This window comes from Hypanus sabinus, chromosome 6 (genome assembly GCF_030144855.1).
Source record: "Hypanus sabinus isolate sHypSab1 chromosome 6, sHypSab1.hap1, whole genome shotgun sequence".
NCBI classification, from domain to species: Eukaryota; Metazoa; Chordata; class Chondrichthyes; order Myliobatiformes; family Dasyatidae; genus Hypanus; species Hypanus sabinus.
In genome coordinates, this window is record NC_082711.1 from 77,801,071 (window position 1) to 77,813,229 (window position 12,159).

Below are 12,159 nucleotides of genomic sequence, written 5' to 3' on the forward strand. Positions count from 1 at the left end.
TGTATCCATCTCCTGACTTGTGCTTTCGTGGAGTTGCTTGGAGTGTTCTTTTGTCTTCATGATGTAATTTTTGTCAGGATACTGACTCACCAGCAGTTGGACTTTTTCGGGTTCAGGTGTATTTTTACTACAATCAGTTGAAACACCTTGACTGCACAAAGGTGATCTCCATTTAACTAATTATGCGACTGCTAAAACCAATTGGCTGCACCAATAATGATTCCATGTGTTATATTAAAGGAGGGTGAATATTTATGCAATCAAATATTTTATGTTTTATATGTGTATTTAATTTAGATCACTTTGTAGAATCTGTTTTCACTTTGACATGAAAGGATCTTTTTTCTGTTGATCAGTTTCCAAAATAAAACCCAAATTAAATCCACCGTGATTCAATGTTGTAAAACAATAGAACATGAAAACTTCCAAAGGGGTGAATAATTTTTTAAAGCACTGTAAACCTTAACAGTAAACTATTGCAAAATTGCTTGAAGTTCATGTATGTTGTTTTGTATAGGACTTATAAACATCATTATATCTATTGATTTCTTTTTTCCCCCAGTACCAGGCTTTAAGATTTGCTTTAGGTTGAACAACAGTCTCAGGAGCTGATGTTTTATTATCATGTAAAGTTTTAACAGATACAGTCTCCTGAAAATTCAGCATAAAGAGTTGTAGTAATGATTATATTGTGTCCTGGAAGATGGTTAGAGATATCAATGTACTGAAAGCAAAGCCTGATATACTGATGGTGCTGGGACATTTTGAAATTTAATTGAGCACAGATGGTAAATTGCATTGCTGGTAATGTATTTTCAGAGTATAATTCTGCTTTGAATAATATTGTATATCTGTGATTGGAGTCATACCCAAATGTTCAATAATATTAATTGCAATTTCTTAAACTCCCTGAGTATGTATCTCTTTCAACTTTGATTTATTTTCATCAATTGGACAGCCTTTAGACATCAGCTGTAACAAAGCTATTTAGTGAATGTTCATCTCGTATGGATTTTGGCTAAAATATTTTAGATATTACAATACAAAGGGATACAACTTTAGCAGAATAGGAAATTAGTGAAACATTTTCTTTTGCATTCCCTCAACCCTAACAACAACATCTTTCAGCTTTGTTTTTCCCATTCCTTTGCCTTTAGGGGAAAAGAATCCCCAATTGATGCAGTCCTGCTTTATTATCTGGAAATTCCAACTTGTTTCCCCTTTATTTTTCTTTATCCTTTTTATACACATCTCATGAAAATATATTGCAAATTATCAGCGGTGGACTATACTATTAATTTTGTTTTTCAAGTTACCTTTCTCAGTAGCTGAAGTTTGAAGTTCTGCTTATACCCACCCATCAATGTATATCTGTTTTGTAAATGAAGCTTTTTCATTATGCCCTCCTTAATTTTCAGAAGACTACAGGAAGAAGATCAGTTCCGTACATCATCATTGCCTGCTATCCCAAATCCATTTCCAGAACTGTGCAGCCCTGCTAGCTCTCCAGTGTTGACACCTAGTTCCATGCCTCAGAGTCCACCTACTCATAATCATGTGAGTAATATTGATGTTTTAGGCACAGTTAAATGCATGTACTATTGTGCATATCCAATGGTGTAATTTATTTCTTAATTTTCCTTCCTGTGCCTTGTAGACACATTTTATTATTTTTCATTTACATTGTAAATAGTTGAAATTCAGTAATTACTTGGATGGTAATATGGTTGTCAACACAAAGAAATTCATAAAGTGACCTTTTATAAGGTCTGCTAGTTGCAAATAAATATATAAGTGTTACTGCCTTCCATTTTCCCAGGCTGGAGTAATTTATTTGAAGCTCATGTTTATGAATAAAATTTCCATTTAAAACTATAAGAAATTGGAGCAGGAGTGGGTTTAAAATCCCCTTAAACCACCTCTGCTGTTCAGTGATGCTGTGGCTAATTTGATTTGTAGTTTTGATTCCAGTTCCTGCCTTTATTATAAATTCCTTTGTATTCTGTTTCAGCCTTGATTATGCTTAATCACTGCTTTTTACAATGGAGAACTCCAAAGGTTTTCTGCCTCAATAAAAAATTCATCCCTATGTTGGTCTAGAGTTGCCCTTTAGTCTGAGGCCATGCCATTAGTTTTAAATTTAACCTGGCCTGAGTGAATACCTCCATAGACTCCACCTTGTTGACTTTCCTCAATCCTTTTGCTTCATTAAGAAAAACTTTTCATTTTTTTTAATGTACAGGTATATAGGTCCAATTCCCTCAGTATTTCTTCCCAAGGCAATTCCTTCAACCCAGTAATCTTTTGAAGATTCTTTGAATAATCTCTGTATATCAAACTATCTTTAAATTTATTTTTCAACAATGAGACCAGATCTCTGTGCAGTACTCCAAGTGTCATAAGAGGGAAGTCCAATCATGTGGCTCAAAATACTCTGTCCATTTATCTTTCAATCATTTGTTATATCTATCCACTAACTTTGTTTCTTGATCTCTTGCTCTCTTGCTCCATCTCTCGTGCGCGCTTTCAATCTGAGCTAAGATAATACCTTAAGAACATAAACTGCTTATCTTGTAGGGTAAACTTTAATGTGGCACTTTATCAAAATCTTTTACACATGACATATATTAGATTTGTTTTTTGATAATTATCTCCTCAAACAAATGTATAAGTGGGACAAATGATCTTTCCTTTTCATTAGACCATCTTCTTTCTTGATTAATCAGATTATGATTTTCTATTTGTCCTATTACAACCTAATAATGGACAACAATATTTTCCAACATGTTAGGCTTATGTTGCCTCAAAGTTCTCTGTTGCCATTTAGATAGGTAGTTACTTCATTTATCCTAAAGGAAATTACAATGTCACAGTAGCATTACAAGTGTACAGATATGTAAATATACAAATATTAGAAGAGAAGTAAGAAAGATTAAAAAATAAGTTACCTTCATCAGTCTAGCAGGAGGGGGTCATCACTTCCCTGGCTATAGGTTGACTCATTATAGAGCCTAATGGTCGAGGGTAAGAATTACCTCGTATAGCACTCTTTGGAGCAGCGCAGTTACCTTGGTCTGTTACTAAAGATACTCCTCTGTTCAGCTAAGGTGGCATGCAGAGGGTAAGAAACATTGTCCAGAATTTCCAGGATTTTCTGTAGGGTCCTTTGTTCTACCACAGCCTCCTGTGTGTCCAGTTGACTCCTATAACAGAGCCAGCCTCTCTAATCAGTTTATTGAGTCTGTTGGCACCACCTGTGTTGATGCCATTGCCCCAATGTACACACCTCATAGAAGATTGTACTGGCAACAGCAGACTAGTAGAACATGTGAGGGAGAGGCCTGCATACTCCAAAGGACCTCATTCTCCTCAGGAAGTAGAAGCGATTCCGGCACTTCTTGTACACAGTCTTTGTACACAGTCGTTGGTGCTCCACTCGTCTGTCATCCAGGTGCACCTCCAGCTACTTGTAGGTCCTCACCATCAGTAGTAACAGGAAGCAGTGCAGGCTTAGTCATGCACTGTTCATCACCATCACCATTGTCTTACTGATGTTCAGCTGCAGAGGGTTCTGCTTGCATTATTTGACAAAGTCCTCCACCAAGGTCCTGTATTCATCCTTCTGTCCTCTCTTTATACACCCAGCTGTTGGTGAGTCATCAGAGAATTTTTGCAGATGACATGACTCAGTGTTGTATCTAAAGTTCGAGGTATACAGGGTAAACAGGAAGGGAGCCAGTACAATTCTCTGTGGAACCCCAGTGCTGCTTATAGCCATGTCTGACACACAGCTCAGAGGCTGCGTAAACTGTGGTGTGCCAGTCAGGTAGTCCAATATCCAGGATACAATGGAAGTGCCAACCTGCATTGTATGGAGCTTTTCCCTCAGCAATGAAGGCTCCATGGTATTGACGGCACTTGAGAAATCATAAAACATGATCATCACAGAGCTGTTTTTATTGCATTGTGTATTATCTGCTGTGGTGTAATCAAAATATTGTTTCAAGTGCTTTTGTCTCAACATTTAAAATATTCTTCAGGTTTTAAAAAAAATCTGTATATTTGACACTCATTTTGAAATTCTGGATATTTATGACATGGACATCAGATACTTGGTTCATATTCATTCCACACAAAATGTGTATCTAGGCTTCTGCTACTTCCTTGAAGATTGTAGCCTTGTTAGATTACATTTCCCAGGAGCTTAAACAGGCATAACAAAATGTGAGAAGTATTTCTGTCTCTACTTTCCATTCCAGGAATGAGTTCAAGACTTGCATTATTTCTTTAGAATATTTTTTTCCTCAGCTTCTTTCTAATTCAACTACTCATTAACTTTTCTGTGTTTCCTTCCAGTGAATAGAAATGACCATAGTTTAATTGGTCTCTATCCACAATTCCTTAGCCCCGTGCCTCTGCTAATAAAAAGTATTCCATTTCTACCCCTTAGGCCCCATATGGGCCAGTTGTGCTCTTTACAGATCTGTAGATCGGTGCCCTGGAATAATTCTTGTTCTCCATAAAGCAGTATGTCTTGCTATTGTATACTTTCTTTCCTTATTTGCCCTCCCAAATGCAGGACATCTGGACTTAATTACTGGAATGAATTACTTTCATTTACTTCCTCCTAATTAGGCCATTGATTTTTTTTTCTGCAGCCTATAATTTTATTCCTTGCTATAAACAAATTGAGTACAGATAATCTGTATTGATGATGTGTACTTTTACCTATGGGGCATGATGAATTATGAATTTTGCTCTTCTCAACTATTCCAACCTTAGTCCCTCTGAACGCGCTAATCCCAAACTCACCAGACAAGGGACTTGCTGTTTCATTCTGGCAAGGATGACTGCTGCCTTGCTGAGGTCAGGTGGCAGCTCTTGAACACAACTTCTTTACCCCAGAGCCAGACTGCCAACACCCTACCCCCACCCCACAAGAATCATCAGGCCACTATGTCTGGTACCATTACTGACCAGACTCAAGATCTCAGTGTTGTATATGGTGACATATATGTACTTTGATAATAAATTGATTTTGAACTTTGAAGATCCACACCTTGCACCCACATGGATCTTATCATATCAGTAAATTCACCATGCCCTCTAATTCACTTGGTCCGTCTCAGCCACCTCTCTCTCCTTTCTTAGTATCTCTGTCTATATCTCCAGAGGTAGATTATTTACTGTTATCTTTTAACCAGCCCAGTGACTCTGACAGTTACCTTGACTACACCTCATACTGCCTTAGCATTTGCAAGATTAATAGTTCTTTCTCTCAGATTCTTTGTTTTCACTACATCTGTTCTTAGGATGAGGCTTTCCATTCTAGGATACCCAAGATGTTAGTTTTTAGAAAATGGGGTTTCCTCCCTTTCTATCAATGCAACCCCCACCAGCATTTCTGTTTCCTAAACATGTGCTCTCTCTTCCCCACCCCCCCAACTAACTTAACAGGGATGAAGTTCACCTTGTCCTCGCCTACCACCCCATTGGCCTATATGTCCAAAATATAATTATTTGCAATTTAAGCCATCACCAACAAAATCCCTTGTCCATTCGTGCCTCTCTCTGATTCCTTTCCAGGTACTTGCATCTGCTTTAACAGGCAGGAATTCCCAGTAGCCAGGCATTTTAATTACACGTTCCAGTCCCACACTGGCTAGCCTGTCCATGTCACATACTGTAGAGGTCAGGAAGGGCTTGTTTAACTCAAATTCCTTCTTAATAGTCTTCAACCTAATGGGATCAATATCGATTCCTCTAACTGCCCATTTCTACTCCACTCTGTAAACCACATGACACCTCTTTCCTTACTCCCATTCTCAAGACATACCCATCATCTCCACATTCCTCCCTCTGGTTTCCCACTTCCTTCCTGTTATTCCATAGCCTGTAATCCCTAACAGTTCTTTCAACTTTTTGCCTGTTTCACCTGTAATCTCCTGGTTTCTCACATCATTCCCTTTTTCTCCCCTCACCTACCTTCCTAGATTCCCCACCTTACCTGGATTCACCTATCAGGTCATGCTGACACCCCTTCCCTTAGCCTTTTATTCTGATCTCAACTCTCTTTCTTAACGGTCCTGAAGAAGGGTCAGCTCTTCAATTCCCTGCATAAATGCTGTTGAACCTGCTGAATTCCAGTGTTTTGTGTGTGTTGCTCCAGATTTTCAGTAGTCTCTTTTGTCTCATCAATAGATACCCATCCTCACAGATGAATTCATTTCCTTAACCAATTTATCTACATACTACCTTTTGCCAATTTTCAGATATCAGGTTGCTAGGCCTGCACATATTTAAACTAAGTTTCAGAAATGGCCACAATTTTAGACCTCCAGTACACCTAAAACTACAGTCACTGTTGCAGAAGACCAATCTTCTGTCTGGTGAACAAGTGGAAAGCAATGGGCCAGTGAGATGGTGGCTCTGGCCATGTCTTTTGGTCGTGTCAGGGGTATTTGAAAATATTTTTAATTATTCCCTACTTTAGACCAGGGTTCCCTCCTGCTTCAAGATGACCACTATCATTCCAGTACCCAAGAAAACAAGATAACATCTCTTAATGACTACTGCCCAGTGGCTCTTACGTCAACCATCATAAAGAGCTGTGATAGGCTGGTCATGGCACGCATCATGTCCAGCTTTTCCAGACAACCTCAATCAACTGTAATTTGTCTCCCTTGGGAACAGATCTATGGTGGACACCATCTTTTTGGCCCTACACTCATTTCTGGAGCAGCTGGACATTAAAGACACTCAGTGGTCACTCTGTTAGGTAGCTTCTAAACCTAATAAAGTGGCCACTGAGTGTATTTCTGTATGTAGCCCATCCACTTCAAGTTTGACATGTGTGTTCAGAGGTGCTCTTCTGCACACTACTGTTGTAATGCATGGTTATTTGACTACCTGCGTCTCAATATCACCAAGACCAAGGAGATGGTGATGGACTTTAGGAGACCTAGGCCTCATATGGAGCCAGTGGTCAATAATGGAGAATGTGTGGAGCAGGTTAAGACATACAAGTATCTGGGAGTGCAGTTAGATGAGAAGCTAGACTGGACTGCCAACACAGATGCCCTGTGCAGGAAAGCACAGAGTCGACTGTACTTCCTCAGAAGGCTGGCGTCATTCAATGTTTGTAGTGGGATGCTGAAGATGTTCTATCGGTCAGTTGTAGAGAGCACCCTCTTCTTTGTGGTGGCGTGCTGGGGAGGCAGCATTAAGAAGAGGGATGCCTCACGTCTTAATAGGCTGGTAAGGAAGGCGGGCTCTGTCGTGGGCACAGAACTGGAGAGTATGACATCGGTGGCAGAGAGGGGGGCGCTGAGTAGGCTACGGTCAATCATGGAAAACCCTGAACATCTTCTGCACAGCACCATCCAGAGACAGAGAAGCAGCTTCAGCGGCAGGTTGCTGTCAATGCAATGCTCCTCAGACAGGATGAAGAGATCATTACTCCCCAACGCCATTCGGCTCTACAATTCAACCACCAGGGGCAAGACATGTTAAAGTGCCGGGGTTAGGACTGAGCTTAAGTTACCACTCAATGCACTTTAGTAAACTATTTAAGAACTTTTTAAAAGCTATTTATTAATGCTTTTTGGGAGGGTGATTTTAGATGCATATCATATTTATACTGAGTTAAATACTGTATGTAATTAGTTTTGCTACAGTAAGTGTATGGGACACTGGAAAAATGTTGAATTTCCCCTTGGGGATGAATAAAGTATCTATCTATCTATCTATTTCAGTTACTGTCAGCTTGAACCAATTTGACTGTTGTACTCTGACCTCTCTCATTAACAAGGTGTTTTTGCCCACAGAACTGCCTCTCACTTTTTTTTTGCTTTTTGCATCATTATCTGTAAACTCTGTTGTGCATGCAAATCCCAGGAGATCAGCAATTTCTGAGATACTCAAACTGCCCAATCTGGCACTAACAATCATTCCACGGTCCATCACATAGATCACATTTCTTGCCCATTTCTGATGTTTGGTCTGAACAACAATCAAACCGCTTGACCACGTCTGCATGTTTTTATACATTGAGTTGCTGTCTCATGATTGGCTGATTAGATATTTGCATTAACGAGCAGGTGTACCTAATAAGATGTCTACTAGGTATACATTAGACTTCGGTTTACTGACTACAATTCTGGCATCAGTGCTATAATTTCAAGCAAACTTGTCACTCTGGGAGTTAATACCTCCCACTGCAACTGGATCCTTGTCTTTCTCACTAATTTTCTCACCAGCAGACCACAATCAGTAAGGATTGGCAGCAACACCCCCACCTTGATTATTCTAAACAATGGTGCTCCACAAGGTTGTGTCCTCAGCTCCCTACTCTACTCCCTGTACACCTGTGACTGCATGAGCAGATTCTGCTCTAACTCCTCTCCACGTTTGCAGATGATACCAGTGTGCCTCATCTCAGATAATGATAATTTGAAGTGCGAGGAGGAGATCGAGAGCTCAGTGACACAGTATCATGACAACAACCCTTCTCTCAATGTCAACAAAAGAACAAAGGTCATTGACTTCAGAAAGGGGGTGGTGGTGGGGCAATGCTGCTGCCTACATCAAGAGAGTTGAGGTTGACAGTTTCAAGTATCTAGGAGTAACTTTGCCAATATCATGTCCTGGTCCAACTACATCAGAATCAGAATGAATAATAAATGATGTGTTGTGAAATTTGTTAACTTAGCAGCAGCACTGCAATGCAATACATGACAGTATAGAAAGAAAAAGTAAGTAAATTAATTACAGTATATGTGTGTGTACACACATACATATATGGATTAACAATAGTGCAAAAACAGAAATAATATATTTTTAAAATAAAAGGTGAGGTAGTATTTATAGGTTCAATGTCCATTTAGGAATTGTATGGCAGAGGGGTAGAAACTGTTCCTGAACCCCTGAGTTATGTGCCTTTAGGCACCCATTGACACATTGATGTTATGGTCATGAAAGCTCACCAATGCCTTTGCTTCCTCAGGAGGGTAAAGAAATTTGGCATGATCCTGTTGAGCCTTAACAGTTTTTATTGGTGCACCATAGAAAGCATTCTGTCTGGATGCATGAAGCTTGGTATGCCAAATGCTCTGCACATGACCAGAAGAAACCACAGAGAGTTGTGGACTTAGCTCAGCACTCAGGAATCTGCATCCCCTTTAGGGATTTTGTCTATACTTCTTGCTGATGTAGTAGAGCAGCAAGCACATCAAAGACCCCACCCACCCAGGATATTCTCTCTCCTCCCATCTCCCATTGGACAGAAGAATATAAAAGAAAGTACATTCCACTGGCTTAAGGACAGTTTCCATTCCACTGTTAGCAGGCTCTCAAACAGACCTCTTGTACAATAAGATTGACTTCACAATGTTCCTCTTTATGATTGACACTTTATTGTTTAGCTGGAATGCCAGCAGCATTCCTCTCTGCAATTTCTTTGTTCTTGGGTCTTTTGAGATCTAGTCATTATGCTTCTGCAGACTCTACCCACCAGAATCAGTCTTAATCTAAAGACTAGGTGAATTTTTACAAAACTCTGATCTTACAGTCATCTGTCACTTTAATTCTGTATCCTTTTTTCTTTGTGACCTCTATCTTTGTCTTTCTGCATTGCTCCAATGTGACCTTGATAATCAGCATCTTTTAGATGACATGAGGGGTTAAGATATGAAGAAAGAACAGTGTAGTTTAATGTAACAGTAAACTGTTCTAAGACTAAATATGGTTGATATTTTATTGGGTACGTCTTTTTGATTGCATTGAAAATTCCATCTATAATAAATATCAATTCAAAATGCATAATACAATTCTACTCTAATTACAATTGATATTAAATGAGTTTAAACTTGCTTGTGTAAAATAGCGTTAAAGTCAGCTTTAAAAATAGTGATATAAATTGATGAGACATGGAAACTAGTGGACTACTAAGCAGGAGCAGTCTTTCTCTGTGGTTACAGCCAGTTGAACAGAGCTAAAAATGCAATGTGCCTAAGGGCCTCAGCCTGGAACATACACTATTTATTCCCTGCTCTAGAAGCTGCCTGACTTGCTAGTTCCTCCTGTATTTGTTGTGTATTTCCAGCATTTGCAGGATCTCCTGTTTATATCCATCTTAAGTAGACCAATTAGGTTTGTAATGAAGAATGAAGGGCAAAGCTGTTGCAATGATGCAAAGGAAAGCAATGCAAAAGAAAAAAAAACAAACAAGTTAAAACAACATGAAAGATTAGCAATTGGAGACAAGAAACTGCAGATGCTGCAGTCTGAAGGAACACACAATCTACTAGAAGAACTTTGAGAGGGATTGATGGGAGGGATAAAATTGTGAGCACTACAGATTGAAACTCTGTTTAGACTGAAAGTGGAGAAGTGAGATGGCCAGCAAAGAGAGGAGAACCTACCCATTTTTGTCCCTTTTCCTCCTCCATCCATCAGTTTTACACCCCCTAGCCAACAACAACCACCGCCCATCTAGTTCCAGTAGATGTTCAGCTCTCCCTTTGCTAATGGTTCCTATTCTCACTTCCTTATCAGAATCCAGCACAGGTGTTCCAGATGATCTCCCTATTTCTCATCTGTGTGCTCACCTCCCTCACTTGTTTTTTCCTCCTCCCTCCTTGTTTACCTCGCACGACTTATCTATCATCTTGCACCCCTCCTCAGTCCACATTGGAGTCTTTTCTTGCCATTCTTAAATGGAATGAGTTGCCAGAGAACGTGGTTAATGTAGGTACATTAAGAGCATTTTAAAAGTCATATGGGCAAGTACATGGATTCGAAAGGTTTAGAGGGGTGTGGGCCCAAAGGCAGACAAATAGGATTAGCTTATTTGGGAATCTTGGACCAGGTCAAGTTCAAGTTCATTGTTATGTGACTGTACATATATAGAGCATTGTGCAAAAGTCTTAGGCACATGTAAACAAAATTTCATAAAGCAAAGATGCTTTCAAAAATAATGAAATGAATCAATATAAGAACCAAACAGTTCCTCTCCACCACCACCCTCCTTAATCTGGCAGAACTGGTCCTCACCTTAAAAAGTTTTTCCTTCGGCTCTTCCAACTTTCTCCAGTCTCAAGGGGTAGCCATGGGCACCTGCATAGTTCCCAGCAATGCCTGCCTTTTCACTGACTATGTTAAACAGTCCATGATCCAAGCCTTCTCCAATAATATTTCCCAACACTTCCTTCACTACATGGACAACTGCATTGGTGCTGCTTCATGCACCCATCCTGAGCTCATCATTTTCATCAGCTCTGCCTCCAACCTCCAGCCTTTGGTCCATTTCTGACACATCCCTATTCAAGCTCTGTGTCTCAATCTCTGGAGACAAACTGTTGATGAACATCTTTATAACCCTACTGATTCACACTCTGTCTCCTGTTTAAAAAAAATTACTATTCCCTTTTCTCAGTTCCTTCATCTCCGCTACCTCTGTCCCCAGTATGTGACTTTTCTTTCTAGGATATCAGAGATGACCTCCCTTCCTCCATCATTGATGCTGCTCTCACCCATATCTCCTCTGTTTCCCCAACATCTGCGCATACCCCATCTTCATGCCGCCTTAACAGTGATAGAGTTCCTCTTGCCCTTGCCTACCATCTCTCAAGCAACACATCATTCTTTGCAATATCTGCCATCTCCATAGGGTTCCTACTACTAAACATATCATGACATTTCCACCCCTCCCCCCCCCCACAGCATCCCTGTCTTCCTAGAGGGATCGCTCCCTCAGTGATTCCCTTGTTTGTTTGTCTGTCTGCACTAGTCTTCCTCCTGACACTTATCTCTGCAAGTGGACAAAGTGCTAGACCTGCCCATTTACCTACTGTCTCACCTCTATTCAGGGTACTAAACAGTCTTTCCAGATGAGGAAACACTTCATCTGTGAATCTGTTTGGATTGTCTGTTGTGTCTGGTGCTTCGCATGCAGTCTCCTCTATGATAGTGAGATTCATCATTGGTCAAGCAGCTCCACCCCATCTGCTAAAGGCAATACTTCAAAGTGACCAAACATTTTAATTCCAATTCCCATTCCCATTACCATTTAGATGTTTTGGTCCATGGCCTCCGCTTGTCCTACAATGCGGACACCCTCAGGGTGGAAGAGCAACACCTTACAGTCTGTCTCTTTAGCCT

General features: G+C 40.1%; 1 protein-coding gene across 13 annotated transcripts in view; it reads left to right on the forward strand.

The window, feature by feature from the left end:
• The window catches only part of grb10b (growth factor receptor-bound protein 10b), a 240,723-nt gene that overhangs the window by 124,164 nt on the left and 104,400 nt on the right, over window positions 1-12,159 (forward strand). For all 13 annotated transcript variants that reach the window (XM_059972444.1, XM_059972446.1, XM_059972443.1 and 10 more), the window contains one exon: window positions 1,419-1,557. In XM_059972444.1, the coding sequence (XP_059828427.1) occupies window positions 1,419-1,557 (139 nt within the window). The remainder of the gene's footprint in view (window positions 1-1,418; window positions 1,558-12,159) is intronic.